Source organism: Semicossyphus pulcher, unplaced genomic scaffold (genome assembly GCF_022749685.1).
Source record: "Semicossyphus pulcher isolate SPU_LCO1_2020_fin unplaced genomic scaffold, fSemPul1.0.p SCAF_10, whole genome shotgun sequence".
Lineage (NCBI taxonomy): Eukaryota > Metazoa > Chordata > Actinopteri > Labriformes > Labridae > Semicossyphus > Semicossyphus pulcher.
This window is the reverse complement of record NW_027211604.1, coordinates 19,606,798-19,624,370: the sequence shown is the minus strand read 5'-3', so window position 1 is coordinate 19,624,370 and position 17,573 is coordinate 19,606,798. Positions and strand designations below refer to the sequence as shown.

Below are 17,573 nucleotides of genomic sequence, written 5' to 3'. Positions count from 1 at the left end.
AGGCAGTTAATTGCTTTATAAACAAGTGGTGACTAAATATTTTTAGCCCTAAACCCATAAAATATGGGTTCTAAGTAAACCGAGTTTGTAGTAGATTTGACCCTGAATATTTGTACTGCAGATACTGTATTTGTTACCCTTTGTTTGTCTTCCAGCTCCAGTGTCAAAGCCAGCTGTTTCTCAGCTGTGTTTGTCACCAGAACAGATGATCATCAGCTGCTCCTCTGAGGGAGATGGAGTAGAGTTCAATTTGACTCTGGACGGTGTCTTACTGATACAGAGCAAAGCTCACAATCATTCCCAGAAAGGCTGGACAGCAAACATGCAGTCAAAGGGTGGGATTAAAACTGAAGACGACAAACCCGGTGTTTCAAATGTTACCGTCAGCTTACCCGGTAACCGGACAGGAGAGCTGATGTGTGATGTTTGGAACAATTTCAGCAGAGAAGAAACAGTGATTCACCTGAATAGCTGTGAAGTTGGAGTATTTAAAGGTTTGATTTCTTTTCTAAATATACGCTCTTCACTTCTAATTTATATTACTTATTCTAATTTTTCAAAAACATTAGTCAACTAAATTCACACACATTTCAGACATTACATCAGGGTTGGAAGTACCATGTGGGATGTGTAAGTAGAATGTGTTTTTCTTTAAATAATAATCATATATTCACTGCAATTGTAGATGTTATTGTATAATGAACACCTGAATTAAGAAAAAATGATGGATAATAAATATTTTAAAAACATCTTGCTAGCTTTCAAATTGACTTGTCAGTGACCTCTATTCATGACAATCAACAGCTGCCGCTCTGAGGGAGATGGAGTAGAGCTCATTCTGGCTTTGTACCAGCTCTTATGAATGCCGACCAGAGACCACAGCCAGTCTCTGTATAGCTGGACAGCAAACATACAGTCACCGGCTCACGGTTCAAATAAAACAAGATGCAAATGTTAGGACGTTTATAAAAGCAACATTTTCAAGTCTTTTGCAGCTAATATTCAGGTCTGACATAGAAATGTCTGCATCATCATAGAATCTAAATGGTTCTGATATTTGTTTGTTTTCCAGGTATCATCTCTCACTCACCTGTTGCTCCAGCTGTGAGAGCTGGTGTTATCTCTGTACTTCTTTTGGCAATGAGTCTTTGTATCTGCATTGTACATAAGAAAACAAGACCCACCACAATTAAAGAGAAGGTACAAGTATATCATTTCTCTTTTGTGTGTACAGAGTAAAGTATGAAATGTATTTGCAGAAAATATGACACATAAAGTAACATCCCCCGATAACTTCAGCAATGTGCATTATACTTTGACTGACTGAATATAAAGGGAGGTGTGTTTATATTTAATGTAAAAAATTGTGCCATTTATCTCATTCAAATTAAGCTGGGCCTCTCTCAGAAATTGTTAACCCGTTGGAAGGAATCCGGCAAAGATTGTCTGAATGTTTCACATCTATTTTCGTGATATCTCGGAAGGTTGTAAAAATGTCTCCTGTCTAAGCCTCTGATATTGATTGTGAAAAATCTTGTAAATTACAAAAACATGTGCTGTGATTATATTGTTTGGTAAGCTTGTTTTTGCATTTTTTCTAAATTACTCTTCCAGATCCTTCTGAAGACAATCTCCACTGAGCTGTAACTAAAACTGTAGCATAATCTCCACATAAAACATGTATCATGCCCAGCCCTTACCTGAACTCTGATTGCAAACTCTTTGATTTGCTTTGCTTTTGTGTCTGGCATTTTAATTGTATACTTTTTTATATTCTTTTTAAGATTTTTTGGGGGGGGGGGGGGGGGCCTTTTGCCTTTATTAGACAGGATAGCTAAAGATAGACAGGGAATGTGGGGAGTAGAGAGTGGAGGATGATAAGCACCAAATGACGGAGACAAGCCTGCGATCATCAGTGAGTCGAGAACTGTAGCCCCTGCACAAAGGGCGCCTGCTCTACCAACTGAGCTAAACCAGCCCCACCAGTTTTTTAAATAAACATCCATAGACTAACTTGTGCTAATGATTCATCAAATTATTTCTTTTTCACCCAAGTTGTGTTTGGGTCCTGTCTGTGTTTCACTCTATGAAATGCACACGAGGAAATACACTCCTGAGATCACGTCATCAGCTCATTAAGACATTAAACATTTGAAAATTTAAGCTGATTAAATAATGACATAAGATGTGATTTAATATCAAATGAAAAAGTCATAGAATAGAACAACTGTATCACAATTTGACTCCTCAGCAGATAAAGTAGCAACTATCACAAAGCTTTAATGAGCTCCAAAAAATGTAGAGACAGTTTTGTCCACAAGGTGGAGCCAAAGGTCGGCACAAGTAATCAGACAGTAACTCCATTTCATCAAGTACTGTAGAATTGTGAGTTACCGTACTTGTACTTAATGTGTAAATATAGGTAACGCTGTTGTATAATATAGAATACGTTACAGAGGGAAATATTGCAAAGGTTCAGCACACACTATATTCATTCCATAACTAAATTCATCATCATCATTACATTACAACTACAAAGTTTGCCAAACTGCTGAGCACTTCCTCTTCAAAAGATGAACACATATATTAATAGGAACTGAAGATTAGTTTCTTGTTAGTATTTTGAATAGACATGCTTTTTTGTATATGCAATTGATTTATTGTTTTCTTGTGAGTATGTGTTTCTTTAGTGAGAATAAAAAATATCTTGTTTCCAGTCTGCTTTTCTATTACTGAATGCAATCTGTTTTAGAGCAGAGATGAGCTGAACCTCTTCTGGGACTGTCAGAGTTTTACAGACGGCACTGTGGCTGAGAAACTGACAAATAAATATAAGCTGTGGTTTTTAACTGTTGTTCTCACACATGGTGCAATTTCTGCATCACCCAAGTTTCCTGTGTGAAAGTTTTATGGTACAGATGTTTCACAGTAATATATAGTGCATGTTCTTTTAAATAAAACATTTGACATACAATGTGTAAAGACAGGAAGTGTTTGTGACTTCATCTGTCCTTTGCAGAAATACATTTATTTTCAGACAGGTTTATGTTGTCCTCACTATATGGTTAAATAACTAATTTAACAATGGCATGTCTTCATGAATGCATCTTGGAACCACTACTGTATTTTATGCATTCATGCCGTAATTAAAAACAAATCTGAATATAACTTGTGACAATAGAAATGGGGTGATAAGCTGTGTCCCGTGTAAGTATTTTTCAAAGGAACTAGTGCCATATCTGCCAAACTTGTAAAAGGAAACACATTTAAGAGTGTCTGTTTAAAAAGGAAGATGATGATGAGGTATATTTATCATTGAGGCTATCGGTGCAGTTGTATTAGCAGCTAAAATAGGAACTCGCATCTTGTTTGAGGTTAAACATTTATCTCATCTGCATACTTTTTCCCTCGGATATGCTTCAACTGCAGTATTATTTAAGTGTTGTCATCAATAGAAGCTATTTCTTCAGGGCTTTTGCAAACTTATTTGAGACTTGGCACTTTTCATTGCTTTAGGTGTGTTAGAGAACAAAAAGAAAACCTCGTACATTTACTTTTGGACCCATCAGAAGCCATAAACCAGAAGAACAGGTTAAGGTCAATAATCCAAATTCGTTTTATGGTTTCTGAGTATAAATATCAACATGTTTGGTCAGGCTGCAGATGCATTTAGAGGTATTTTTAGGAAAATGTTGCCTTCCATACTGGATGAAGTTGCACTAGACATGATAATTGAGTTTAAAATAAAACTGTAGAAAATGCCTTCATTCTGCAAAAAAAAAACATTCTTCCTGTTATATGAAGTCTTTATCTGAATAATCTCAGACATAAAATGAAGCCATGAATCTCTGTATGTTGACTGGCAAGTAGAGAGTAGCAACACTTAAACCGCTTCCTTGACTCTTATCATACAGCACGCCACGGTGACAAGAAGAGTTGACAACAGCCGCCTGTCAGTGAAAATTCACACGTCAGTCTCAAACAGCCACAAAGAAGACATCGCACAACTGTGAGGCTGGTAAGCGACAGTGTAGAATTCTAAAAAATGTACTTTAACTATAACAACTAACCTTGGATGTAGTATGTTTATAATCAAATATTAATTAAATGCAACATCTAAAATTATGTTTTATTTTTGTGCTACTACAGACACAAAAACAATGTCCATCTACGTGATTATCACAGCTTTGGCAACAACAGCTCTGGCTCGAGGTAAACTTTAGTATAACGTATGTTTTGGTGTTTGATTCAATATTGTATGTAAGGGGGAAAGTTAAATCATCAAAAATAGCAGGTAATTTAGAAGAGAAAAGGTAGGGCTTTGGCAGACAAATATAATTACACAAATATATAATGATATCATGACAAAATGTTTAAGTGGTTTTCCACTTGTAATGAGAGAAAGAAAATGTCCTTGTCTGTATTTTACATTATGTCTTTTGTTTGGGTGTTTGTTTGTTTTTAGGCTCTATTGAATGCGATTTCTCTGAAGTTACTGGAGATCAGCAGTGTTTTGGAGCCGTGGGACAGATGTTGATTTTTCAACTCCCAAATACAGCAAATACACATTTAAGGTTGAAGAAAGATAAGAAATATATCATATTAGATACAAAAAAAAATAAGGTGACTCTGCATAAGGAATATGTGAATCAGTCTGAACTCTTTGCCAATGGAACTTTCAAACTGGGAAAAGCAATGAAGAGACACTCTGGAGAGTACGTGCTGGAGGAATTTGGATCAGATGGTGCTTTACAGAAAAAAGTGGACTTGCACCTAAAAATACGAGGTAGGTTGGAAAAAAACTGTATTTTAGTAAAGTGTCTCCTATTAATAAACCTTTACTTGTTCAAGTTGAAGGATATAGATCTAATGGTGCTTTAATGTTTGTCACTTTATATGTTCGTGATACATTTTTGCTTAATTCTTTATTTCAATTTAACTAGAAATATATGTTCAAGTATTTATTTTCTGTGTCATTATGGTTTTAAATAACAAAAGATCTCTTCTTAGGCTATTTGACTTCTACAGGCCCAAAGAAATAAATAGAATCAAGATTCTAAGGCAATTCATTGCTTTATATACAAGTGGTGACTACCGGTAAATATTTTTAGCCCTAAACCCATGAACAAAAATCCAATTAAATATCATCAAATGTTATTTGTATAGTGCCAAATCATAACCAAAATTATCACAAGACACTTTACAAAAAGAGCAGGTCTAGACTGTACCCTTTTTAATAACATTTAGAGAGAGACCCAACATGAATCCACCACCTAGCAACAAGCAACAAGTATGGGTTCTAAGTAAACTGAGTTGGAAGTAGATTTGACCCTGAATATTTGTACTGCAGATACTGTATTTGTTACCCTTTGTTTGTCTTCCAGCTCTAGTGTCAAAGCCAGCTGTTTCTCAGCTGTGTTTTTCACCAGAACAGATGATCATCAGCTGCTCCTCTGAGGGAGATGCAGTAGAGTTCAATTTGACTTTGGACGGTGTCTTACTGATGCAGACCAAAGCTTACAATCATTCCCAGAAAGGCTGGACAGCAAACATGCAGTCAAAGGGTGGGACTGAAACTGAAGACGACAAACCCGGTGTTTCAAATGTTGCCGTCAGCTTACACGGTAACCGGACAGGAGAGCTGATGTGTGATGTTTGGAACAATTTCAGCAGAGAAGAAACAGTGATTCACCTGGATAGCTGCAAAAGTGGAGTATTTTAAGATTTGATGATGATGATGATGATTTCTTCTCTGAATACCAGCTTTTAACTCCTAATTTACATAACTTATCTTAATTTTTCAAAAACAATCAACTCACTTCATAATTTTTTTGGCTGCACTCATCTCAGATTTTTATTTCAGGCACTAATTCAGAGTCAGATGTAACATCTTGGACCAGTGGTAAAACTGCATTTTTTTTTTTAATAAACATTACACATCCACAGCAACTGTAAATGCACTGTATCATGAACACCTAAACAAAGACATAATGATGGATAGGCAATATTTTGAAATTGTAAATGCCATGATCTAATTCTGCTGGATGTATGTTTTTTCTAGATTTTGTCTCTTCCTTCCCTGTTGTGGCTGTGGCTGTCATAGCAAGTTTTCTGGCCGTCTTCTTGGTGGTTCTGAGCTGTGTTTTAATCATTTCCAATGACAAACCGTACACTCCTGCTGTTAATGAGGGTAAGTGAAAGATTTCCTTTCTCAATAAAGACTATACTGACACTAGGTTGAATTACAGTTTTTCTCCAGTTCAGAAGGTAATTGCTTTACATTAATTTAATGTAATGGGAATAATTTTGTAACACTTGCTTCAAAAGGCTAAAAACTGTGTTATGTTACCAATCTGAAACACATTCACATTTCCCATCTATCTTCAGTTGTTCTATATCACCCCGCAGAAGAAATTGTCAACACAGATGCCCCCGAAGAAGAAATTGTCCACACAGATGCCCCAGAAGTAGAAATTGTCTACACAACTGTTAAAGTGACTAAAAAAAAAAAAGCCCACTCAGATCAGAATTCTTCATAATTTTCTTCTCGAACAGTATCAACTACCAGCTTAGCAATGTAATTAGTTGTAATTGTATTTTCTGGCTTGGAAAAAAACAAAGGGGTAAAATTTAACCTAAAGACTGAAGTGGTTTTTGTGTGATTATGAAACTTCTTATGATATCTACTGGACTATGGACTTTTGCAGTTAATGTGTCTCTTTAGTTTGTTGTTTTAATTCCAATATAATAATGCTGTTTTGTGTTGTTTCTCTTGTAGATTTTACTTTACTTTACATTTTTAAATAAACGTGTTGTATATTAAAACATTGATTGACATTTCTTCATAGAATCCATTTAACCAATGTCAAACAGTATAAAACAAGACATAACTTTTTTAAGGGTGCAATGTAACTTAAATATTCTTTTGCTTTTTATTGAACCTATTTAGAAATTGGTCAATATCTGTAAATAATATATTATTATTTACATTATATATTATATATTATATATTATATTATGATATTTTGGGACAAACAATGTTCTTACTGTTACAAATAGGATGAAGAAAGTACAAGCTGCAAGTAATGCAGTGATATATATATTTTCCCCCACAAGATGGCCCCAAAATATCTTACATGTTTCATATGTAATGAACTAGAGGTCGACCGATTGATCGTTTTGGCCGATTAATCGGCCCCGAGAGGACTTATTACAAACTGTCCTCATCGGCGGATCTGGGCTCCGACTAAATAATCCAACCACGTAACGTCAACTGTCAATTCATCAAATTAAATCACACTTTTTATGATCCTCCTCACTCCAGTAATGTGCACAAACACTAATGGTTTGTAAGAGTGGTATTTATAAATGTAACCGGATGCGCATCTGGCCTGATATACGCCACGGAAGAGCGCATCGACATGTAAACAAATTCAACATATTTCCAACAATGTATCCAGCAGATCACACTTCAGGATACTCTCCTTCCTTATTATTAAAAAACAGCGTTTGCATAAGGCTGCTGTAGGAGTAAAGCACATCACAACATCAACACAAACTGTTGTGAACAACAATGTGTCTGTTTAGTTAAAAAAGGAAAAGAGCAAGAGACAGACGCAGAATCTAATTAAGATTCTTATGGTAACTTCTTTGATGCTACTCAAGTTGTGTCTGCTGAATTATATTGTGTTTTGTTTTTCTCTCCCAGATATATGCGAGAGAGCTTCCGCGATGATAATAACCATTCAGTTGTAACTTCAGTAATATACATTATCTATTTGATAGCCTATATAGTTAATACCTATATTGAATAGATTTACATTTTTCCTGTTTCTTACATTAGATGGCAGCTGTGGAAACTGCTCCTGTATGGGACTATTTTGCTGAGATAGCCCGAGGAAAGGCACGCTGTGGGCACAACAATTTGAGTTTGATGTTCATTTCCAGATTATACTTTCTTTACTACTTAGTTTATTTATTTAGGTATTTATTACTCTGAGATTTATGTTTTTATTTTGTTATTTATTTGACATAGACTTTCAGTTCAACAGTTATGTGTAAGGATATGTAATAAAGATAAAGATTGTTCATTTACATCGGTTTCATTTTTTTTTCTAAGGGTAGGGAGATAGCGACCGATTAATCGGCTATTGGCTTTTTCCTGCTACAAACTATCGTTATTATATCAAAATACACTATCGGTCGACCTTTATAAAGAACTATTTGTGAAACAACACATTTTAGTTGTCATATTTTCTTCCACTTGAGCATAGCTGTTCACATCAAAATCAGATTGGTGTCTAACACTGTTTCCAACTCAACCGTACCCATTGTTTTAGATTCACCCAACTCTCATTTATCTCAATAAGTCCAGCATTGCCTTGCAGCACCAGGGGTACCAACACAAAGTGCTCTGGTTAGAACTGGTTAAACTAAGATGAAGAAAGTAAGCTGCAAGTAATCCAGTATATATATATTTTCCCCCACAAGACGACCCCAAAATATCGAACATGTTTAATATGTAATGAACTATGTTAAGTTGTTAAACAACATATTTTAGTTGTCATATTTTCTTCTACCTGAGCATGGCTGTTTACATCAAACACTATTTACAACTCAACTGTCCCCATTGTTTTAGATTCACCCAACTCTCATTTCTCTCAGCACCAGGGTTACTAAACATAAAGTGCTCTGGTTAGAACCGGTTAAACTTTGGCATTCAACATCATCTAGGAAGCCCTGCATAGGCTGAATAAATCAAATGCAAACAATTGTACATTGCTGGTAGATCTCTAACATGAACAGCATATTCTACTCCAAATTCTACCCATGTCTTAGGGTGCTGGCTGAGCTAAAAAATTGCCAGACTATCAAGTTCGGAGAGGTTAAACTAAGGGAGTCTTAGAAAATACTTCTGCAATCATTACTCTATGAAGGTAAACATGCTTTTTGTTTTATTATAGAGAGAGATTATTTGAAATGTATTTTGAAACTATGGTTTCATGAAGAATAAAAAACATAACACTGTTTTATGTTTTACATTATGATGCTTTTAGACGGTGTCAAAACCTAATCTATGGCTGGAACATGTAGGGTTAATGTGTATAATGAGTGGTGGTGTCTTCTATTTGAAATTCTAGATATTAAATGTGCATCTGATTGTCCAGCTGTTGCAGCCCACTGGTGACATCTACAGGATCTATAATGTTCTTTCAGGTGCTAACTACAAAATAACAAGTAACAGAACAAGTAGCAAGCAATGTTCATTTTTGATCACAAGATGGCGCCAAAAGTCATCACATCTCACTTAACTATGATCCGGTTGAAACACCAACTGTCATCATCATAAACATACTTCTAGAGTCCAACCAACCTTCTCAACCAACTCAGCTCCAACTGAGCCTTGGGAGCTTGAATCAAACCAAGGGTTTTTAGTGTTTCCCCCCATAAAAAGCCAATGTTTATTAACATTTTTGGCAAAAACAGAAATGTTTTCTGCTCCAGCGCTGCTCAGGAAACATGTCGCGCATACATCCAAACTATAGTGGAAGGTGTAATATTGCTGGTATGATGTCAATATGACTATCCACAAATTATTTCCACAGTCTATTTTGTTTTCGATAAGTAAATAAATAATATAATCAAAATACCAAAAGAGGGAATATCTTTTAGTCTTACTCTGTAGTCTATTCCACAGACTTGCAGAAACAATGACAGGGCGCAATGAGGCAGTTCTGGAGGCACAGAGTGACCCAATAAAATCAAAACTTTTTATTGCAATTTGTGAACTGTCCGTCTCTATAACAAAGATTTTCCTTTTTTACCACAGAGTGTCACCAATATACAAAAAACACTGCTGTGAACACCGTCCTTGAAAATTGTGTACTCCTCCATACATCTGGAAGAATTCTGCAAATATTTGCATTAAAAATCATTAGTGCAATTGTTTTGCTGGCACTCAAAATTGTAATCTTATGTGTATGTGGTTGATTTTTGGGGAGGAACCGTACCTTTAACAGCAATTATGCGCTAGAATGCAGATAGCATATTACGTGTGTGTAATATAATGTGTATTTCTACAGTAAGGAAGCAACAGGTGTTTGGTATTGTTCAGCCAAAGGTATAATGCTCAGTTTTATCTTATATGTTGAGAATTGCATCTTTAAACATTTTAAACATCATTTAATCAAATATTTTGCAGAAATTCAATATATAAACTTTTTTTCACATTAGCTTTGGATATTCTTTTGTATTCTAAGTAGACTTCCTGTGAAACAATGACAAAATAATGTGTTATTTCTCTGTTTCACTGCTTTATTTACATTAACAGCACTCGCTCTCTTCACTTCCTGTCCATGTCACTCGACCACAGCTCCTCTCTCTTTTGCTAGCGGCAGCTTTGGGTTGAAAATCTGATTGTAGATCTGTTGTTTTCTTCAAGCTTCACTACCATTTGATACTGTCGAACGTCAAAATGAACGAAGATTGTATCATATTTAAATATGTGTTATCAAAATGTATCACAATTTGACTCCTCAGCAGAGCAAGTACTAACTATCAGAGGGCTTTTATTATGAGCTCCAAATAATGTAGTGATTGTTTTGACCACAAGCTGGAGCCAGAGGTCCCTACATCTTATCAGACTGTAACGTACAATCACTTCAGTCATGTACTGTATAATTTTGAGGTACTTATACTTTAAATGTGTGAATAACGGTAATGCTATAGTAGACAACAGTGTACATTTCAGAGGGAAATATTACTCTCCCTTTTTTTTAAACAGCATTTCAATTCTATACTGGAAACAGTGCTGATTCTAGGCCAGTTTCATTGTAAAGTTTTGAATTTGACTTCCTTCTTAATTCTCTCTCTCTTAGTCTGTTAAAGAAACTGGATCTGTCCTACATACTACAGTAATACACATAGAGACATTTTTGTCTACATGGCGAGAGGGAAATGGGAAAAGTTCTCTTACCATATGGGTTTTTGCACTGGTTTCATTTTTTTTCTTTTTACAACATTTTAATCACCAAGGGCAACATGAAAAAGTGCTCAAGTGCATTTGTCAGACAAAGTGAGTAAAACCTAATTTACTGTTTCCAACTGGATCCTCTTTTGTCTCTGTCCTTGGTGCTTGTTAAAGTATAGTGCTTACTCTTGCTAACAAGGTATTCGTCACGGTTTATACTTCTCGCATAACTTTTAACATTATACATACAATCTCTCAGTGACAATCTCTTGGTGACTGAAGGAGCTCTGATCACATTAAAACCCCAACAAAAAACGAGCCAAGGTAAGAGTTGCTCGGTCAGCAAGCACAAAAGAATAATCTTCAGAATATTCAGGCTTTTTTGTTTGTGTGTTTTTGTTTTGTTTTTTATTTGAATGTTCACGTTTTTTTAAATAGTGTTGATTTAATGTTTTTCTTTATTTGTTTGTTGTAAAAACTTTATGAAATCTTGTCATTACTTCTGTTTCTTATTAATGCTTAAAACCATGTTTTGGCTGCCTTTGATTCACTATTTTGAAAGTATAGATTTTAAAAAATCTGTATCGATTCGAGTTGATAAAATAATCTTGTTGCCAGTCTGCTCTTCACACAGATCGCATTACAAAAAACAAAAAGAACAACAGAAAAGAACAATAAAGGCAGAGATGAGCTCAATCTCTCCTAAGACTGTTTGCAGCAGTGGCCAAGAAGCTGTGGTTTTTAACTGTTGTTCTCACACATTCTATGATTGTGGCATTACTTTAATGCCTGTGAGAGCGTTTCGAGGTGTAGCTGTTTGTGTATGAGGTTATTTTAAAAGATATTTTCCATACACTGTGTGAGAGACATGAAATGTTTCTGTTTTCATGTGTCCTCTGCAGAAATACATCATTTATCTTCAGACATGTCAACATTGTCTTTACAATATGGCTAAATGAGTGATTTAACAACAGCAGGTCTTATACATGCATGTGAACTACTTTATTCTGATAATGTAACGGAGAGCTTCTCCCCCATATACTTATGTCTTCAAAAAAAAAAATAGTATAAGGAAAAATATTGTAAAGTGCCTGTTCAAATTATATTTTGAAGTGTTCTGCACTTTTACTACATTGTTGTTGTCAATTGTGGCTATTTCTTTAGTGTTTATGCAAACTTCCTTATGACACTCGACTTACAAAATAAGTTTTCCTTGCTCTTGGTGTGTTCGAGAACAAAACAATTGTTTGAAATAATATGAGTAGGAGCCAGATGAATATTGCTGTCTCAGAATTGGTTACAGGCCTAAAATTACCCAAACTGCAGATTTTATATTATAATTTTGTTTGTTATGTTTACATTTTCAAACCAAAGTCTTTTGGTGTGTATTTATCATATAGGAACACTCAGTAGATATAAACCAACAGATCAGGTCGTAACCAATGATTCATTTTGCATATTTGGTAACATAAAGTTTTAAAAGTTTTGTAAAAAGTTTTTATAACAAAAGTAAAAAAGAAGGATTTTTGGCAAATGTTGCCATCCCTACTGTAACATCTCTACCAAGACATGATTACTGAGAAAGTGACAAATAAAACAGTAGAAAAACAACATTGATCTGAAGTGAAGGCTGAACTGGACATTGTTTTAACTTAAAAGTTTATAACTACAGAGGCTGTGAATGTTACCACTTAGGTACCTGGCAAGTTGTGGGTAGCAACACTAAAACCGCCTCCTTCATTCTTATCATACAACACGGCAATAAGATGACAAGAAGACTTGTATCAGGCTAACTGTCAGTGGAAAATTCAAAAGGCCAGTCAGAAACAGCCACAAAGAAGACATCGCACAACTGTGAAGCTGGTAAGTGGTGTAGAAGTTAAATATTTTTTATCTGAGATTGGTGACAGTAAGAATCTTAACCGTTACATTTCATTCGATTTTTCACAATTTTAAACTTCATTACAGGGTAATAAATGTGAGGACATTAGCCGTTTTTCAAAAAATATTTCATAAATGCAATTCACAATTTAATAAATTAAGCCTTGATTCAGTAATCTTACAATGTCTAAATTACATGCAACATTTAAAATCACATTTTATTTTTGTGCTACTACAGAAACAAATATGATGCCCATCTACATGATCATCACAGCTCTGGCAACAGTAGCTCTGGCACGAGGTAAAGGTTTTTTTCTTTTCCAATTGAAATAAATAGCTGGACACAAAGATAAGAAAATGTCCATCTCTGTATTTTACGTTAAGACTTTTTCTTTGTTTGTTTTTAGGGTCTATTGAATGCAGTTTCTCTGAACCTACTGGAGATCAGCAGTGTTTTGGAGCCGTGGGACAGCTGTTGATTTTTGATCTCCCAAATACAGCTAATAAAGACATTAAGGTGATTAAAGATAATAAATACATGATATTAAAAATATACAAAAGTAAGCTACATACTCAAAATGAGGAATATGTGAATCAGTCTGAACTCTTTGCCAACGGAACTTTCAAACTGGGAAACGCAATGAAGAGACACTCTGGAGAGTACCTGATGGAGGAATTTGGATCAGATGGTGCTTTACTTAAAAAGGTGAAAGTGCACCTTGAAATACAAGGTAGGTTGGACAAAGACAAGTTGCGTATTACAGTAAAGTGTCTCCTAATACCTGATTAATACGTTTTTACTTGACTGTTTATTTAATTTCAATGTTACTAGAGATACATGCTAATTATTAATTTTTCATGTCATTTTAGAGACCACAGTAAAAAGACATGGAATAATGAGTCACGGGTAAAATTACAAGCAACAAAAGATCTCTTCTTAGGCCCAAGAAATAAATATAATGACTGGATTTTTTTTAAGCATGAGAATTCTAATGCAATTAATTGCATTGTAAACAAATAGCTATTTCATATCTTTAGCCCCAAAAAGTTTTCCGATACGTTTATTCAACAATCAAAATAGGAATCTGTATAAAGCATGGGTCCTTAGTAAACTGAGGTGGGATTTTACCCTGAATTTTGTATCGTAGAAACTATGTAACTTTATGTTTGTCTTCCAGCTCCAGTGACAAAGCCAGCCGTGTCTCAGGAGTGTTTGTCACCAGAACAGATGATCATCATCTGCTCCTCTGAGGGAGATGGAGTAGAGTTCATTCTGACTTTGGACAATCTCTTACTGATGCAGACCACTGACCACAGCCAGTCCTTGCACAGCAGGACAGCAAACATGCAGTCAGTGGCTCTGGATTCAAATAAACAAGACGCACCCGGTGTTTCAAATGTTACTGTCAGCTTACACGGACAGCTGACTGGAAACTTGACGTGTAAAGTTTCGAACTATGTCAGTAGAGAAGAGACAGTTATTAACCTGAGTTGCAAAGGTACAGTGTTTACGGAGGCTTGATTTATTTTCAAGCCATCAGCTCTTCAATTTTATTTCACCATAATTTATTCTAAATGAACTAAATACAATAATCAACTTAATTCATGTTTTGGCTTCACCTGTCACAGATTTTATATTTAATACATTTCTTCAGGGTCGGACTAATGGTCAAATTTAGTTACTTTAAATAATTAAATTGTGGATTTATTGTATATTGACCAATGGAACGAAAACAAAATGGATAAGAAATATTTTTAAAAGGACCATCTTGCTAGCTTTCAAATTGAAAGGAGAAGTTCGGTATTTTTAAACCTGGGCCCTATTTTTACAAAAGTAGCAGTAGGTAGCTTCTGCGGAAGAAGCGATACAGACTGTGGCAATTGCGCGCGATAAAAGAACGTCCACTAAAAGTGCTTGCTTTTGCCAGTAACAGGTTCAGATCGTTACCCCAGGTGTCCAACAACATACGGAAATGATTTCTACAAAGATCGTCCCCTTGTTAAAGAGTGAGATCCTTTTTGTGAGCTTATCTACTGGCTACCTACTGGACTGGACCGATTCCAAAAGTTTTGTTTCTATAAGTCATTTCGACACCCAAATTTGTAAAAATAGGGCCCAGGTCTAAAAAATACAGAGCTTCTCCTTTAATTGTAAATTTCATCCTCTAATTGGGTTTTATGTTTGTTTATTTTCTAGATTTTGTCTCTTCCTTCCCTGTTGCGGCTGTGGCTGTCATAGCAAGTTTTTTTGCCGTCTTCCTGGTGGTTCTGAGCTGTGTTTTAATCATTTTCAATCACAAACCGACCACCACTGCTGTTGATGACGGTAAGTGAAAGATTTCCTCTCAGGTCTTCATTTCTCTCAATCAAGACTACACTGACACTATTTAAGGTTACCATTACTGAAATTACTGTGCTTCTACATTTTAGATGGTAATTGCTTTACATTAATTTAATATAATCAGAATAAATTGTAAACATTTGTTTGAAAGAGGTTAAAAAGTAGGCATCATCACCTCTGTGTTAGGTAACCAATCCAAAACACATTCACATTTCCCATCTATCTTTAGTTGTTCCAGATAATCCCGAAGAGGAAATTGTCTACACAGCTGTAAGAGTGACTAAAAAACCAGACCCGACTCCGATCAGAATTCTTCATAAATAACCAGCTGAATAATGTAATTAGTTGTCATTGTCTTTTGTGGCTTGGGAATAACAAAGGGGTGACCTGAAGACTGAAGGGGGGATTTTGTGATTATGAAACTTCTTATGATATCTATACTGGGCTATGGACTTCTTCAGTTAATGTGTCTCTTTATTTCATTGTTTTTAAGCTTTTATACATTTGATTCCAATATAATAATGCTGTTTTTGTTGTTACTCTTGTAATTGCGTAGCAGTGTAGTAGGAATCTGTGAAACAAATGTTTTGTAGAATTTAAACTACTTATCGTTTTTAAATAAACATGTTGAATATTCAAACACTGATTGACATTTCTTCATAGAATCCATTTAACCAAGGTCAAACAGTATAAAACAAAATATAACTTTTTTAAGGGTGCAATCTAAGTTAAATAAATAGTACTCTGCTTTTTATTTAACCTGGTTCGTACTTAGAAATTGGTCAATATCTGTAACTGATGGTTGATATTTTGGGACAAACAATGTTCTTACTGTTACAAATAGCATGAAGAAAGAAAGCTGCAAGTAATGCAGTGATATATATATTTTCCCCCACAAGATGGCCTGAAAATATAACATGTTTAATATGTAATGAACTATGTTAACTTGTTAAACAACATATTTTAGTTGTCATATTTTCTTCTACCTGAGCATGGCTGTTTACATCAAACACTGTTTACAACTCAACTGTCCCCATTGTTTTAGATTCACCCAACTCTCATTTCTCTCAGCACCAGGGTTACTAAACATAAAGTGCTCTGGTTAGAACCGGTTAAACTTTGGCATTCAACATCATCTAGGAAGCCCTGCGTAGGCTAAATAAATCAAATGCCAACAATTGTACATTGCTGGTAGATATAAATTCTACTCATGTCTCAGGGCACTGGCTGAGCTAATTTGGTAGAGCAGGTGCCCCACATATAGAGGCTACAGTCCGCAATGCTCTGATCGCAGGTTTGACTCGCATGTCATCCCCCACTTCCTCCCCACATTTCCTGTCTAAAAAGAAATGTAATAATAATAATAAAAATATCTTCCCATGTCTACTTATCTTACAATATTATAAACTACTGTGTTTTTGACATTTCATATTATTTTTCTGGGTTGTAAACTACGCAGAGATGCACTGAAAACCGGAATTAAACCCGCCTGCTGTCAGTAGAACATTCAAATGCAAAGTAATAAGTCTCAAGGACGACTTGCTGCCAGAAATTTTTTAAAAATATTAGTTAGAGTGTGCAGAAAAAGTTTCCAGATTATCATGTTCTTAGAGGTTAAACTAAGGGAGTCTAAGAAAATACTTCTGCAATCATTACTCTATGAAGGTAAAAATGCTCAGTTTTTTTATATTAAAGAGTATATTTGAAATGTATTTTGAAACTATGGTTTCATGAAGAAAAAACATAACACTGTTTTATGTTTTTACATTATGATGCTTTAGATTTGTTCATTGGCTCGTAATTAGACTGTATCAAAACCTAATCTATGGCTGGAACATGTAGGGTCAATGTGTATAATGAGTGGTAGTGTCTTCTATTTGAAATTCTAGATTAAATGTTCATCTGATCGTCCAGCTGTTTTGCTGTGCTCCAGAATAAAGATGTGACGTGCAGCCCACTGGTGACATCTACAGGATCCATAATGTTCTTTCAGGTACTAACTACAGAATAACAGTAACAAGGAGCAAGCAATGTTGAGATCATTTTTGACCACAAGATGGCGTCCTACATACTACAGTAATACACATAGAGACATTTTTGTCTACATGGCGAGAGGGAAATGGGAAAAGTTCTCTTACCATATGGGTTTTTGCACTGGTTTCATTTTTTTTCTTTTTACAACATTTTAATCACCAAGGGCAACATGAAAAAGTGCTCAAGTGCATTTGTCAGACAAAGTGAGTAAAACCTAATTTACTGTTTCCAACTGGATCCTCTTTTGTCTCTGTCCTTGGTGCTTGGTAAAGTATAGTGCTTACTCTTGCTAACAAGGTATTCGTCACGGTTTATACTTCTCGCATAACTTTTAACATTATACATACA

General features: G+C 35.2%; 2 protein-coding genes and 1 long non-coding RNA gene across 4 annotated transcripts; all 3 read left to right on the top strand.

Moving 5' to 3' along the window:
* The first annotated feature begins 3,327 nt into the window (after positions 1 to 3,327).
* LOC138603477 (uncharacterized) lies at positions 3,328 to 6,817 on the top strand. Of its 2 annotated transcripts, XM_069675289.1 has the most exons (7): positions 3,328 to 3,374; positions 3,915 to 4,018; positions 4,150 to 4,212; positions 4,466 to 4,786; positions 5,385 to 5,902; positions 6,062 to 6,190; positions 6,388 to 6,817. In XM_069675289.1, exons 3-5 carry the CDS (start codon positions 4,161 to 4,163, stop codon positions 5,720 to 5,722), a joined length of 711 nt encoding a protein of 236 aa, XP_069531390.1. In that variant the 5' UTR covers positions 3,328 to 3,374; positions 3,915 to 4,018; positions 4,150 to 4,160; the 3' UTR covers positions 5,723 to 5,902; positions 6,062 to 6,190; positions 6,388 to 6,817. The 2 variants fall into 2 exon arrangements, with proteins under 2 accessions (XP_069531390.1, XP_069531381.1); XM_069675280.1 differs by having other exon boundaries at positions 5,385 to 6,190.
* A 5,939-nt stretch (positions 6,818 to 12,756) lies between these two features.
* LOC138604950 (uncharacterized) lies at positions 12,757 to 13,455 on the top strand. The gene is made up of 3 exons (XR_011309307.1): positions 12,757 to 12,832; positions 13,089 to 13,151; positions 13,258 to 13,455. It is a non-coding gene; the product is annotated as an uncharacterized lncRNA (long non-coding RNA).
* Positions 13,456 to 13,490: 35 nt separating this feature from the next.
* On the top strand, positions 13,491 to 15,672 carry LOC138601087 (uncharacterized). The gene is made up of 4 exons (XM_069672671.1): positions 13,491 to 13,581; positions 14,029 to 14,349; positions 15,048 to 15,176; positions 15,421 to 15,672. The coding sequence occupies exons 1-4, from the start codon at positions 13,491 to 13,493 to the stop codon at positions 15,513 to 15,515; spliced, it is 636 nt and encodes a 211-aa protein (XP_069528772.1). The 3' UTR covers positions 15,516 to 15,672.
* Positions 15,673 to 17,573: the final 1,901 nt, after the last annotated feature.

What these genes read in the sequence shown, in the direction of transcription:
- LOC138601087 (XM_069672671.1), top strand. Translation starts at nt 13,491, where the DNA reads ATGAAGAGACACTCTGGAGAGTACCTGATGGAGGAATTTGGATCAGAT. An exon ending in AGTGCACCTTGAAATACAAG is followed by an intron (nt 13,582 to 14,028) that starts GTAGGTTGGACA and finishes TTTGTCTTCCAG; the next exon opens with CTCCAGTGACAAAGCCAGCC. An exon ending in CACCACTGCTGTTGATGACG is followed by an intron (nt 15,177 to 15,420) that starts GTAAGTGAAAGA and finishes ATCTATCTTTAG; the next exon opens with TTGTTCCAGATAATCCCGAA.
- LOC138603477 (XM_069675289.1), top strand. Translation starts at nt 4,161, where the DNA reads ATGTCCATCTACGTGATTATCACAGCTTTGGCAACAACAGCTCTGGCT. An exon ending in AACAACAGCTCTGGCTCGAG is followed by an intron (nt 4,213 to 4,465) that starts GTAAACTTTAGT and finishes GTTTGTTTTTAG; the next exon opens with GCTCTATTGAATGCGATTTC. An exon ending in CTTGCACCTAAAAATACGAG is followed by an intron (nt 4,787 to 5,384) that starts GTAGGTTGGAAA and finishes TTTGTCTTCCAG; the next exon opens with CTCTAGTGTCAAAGCCAGCT.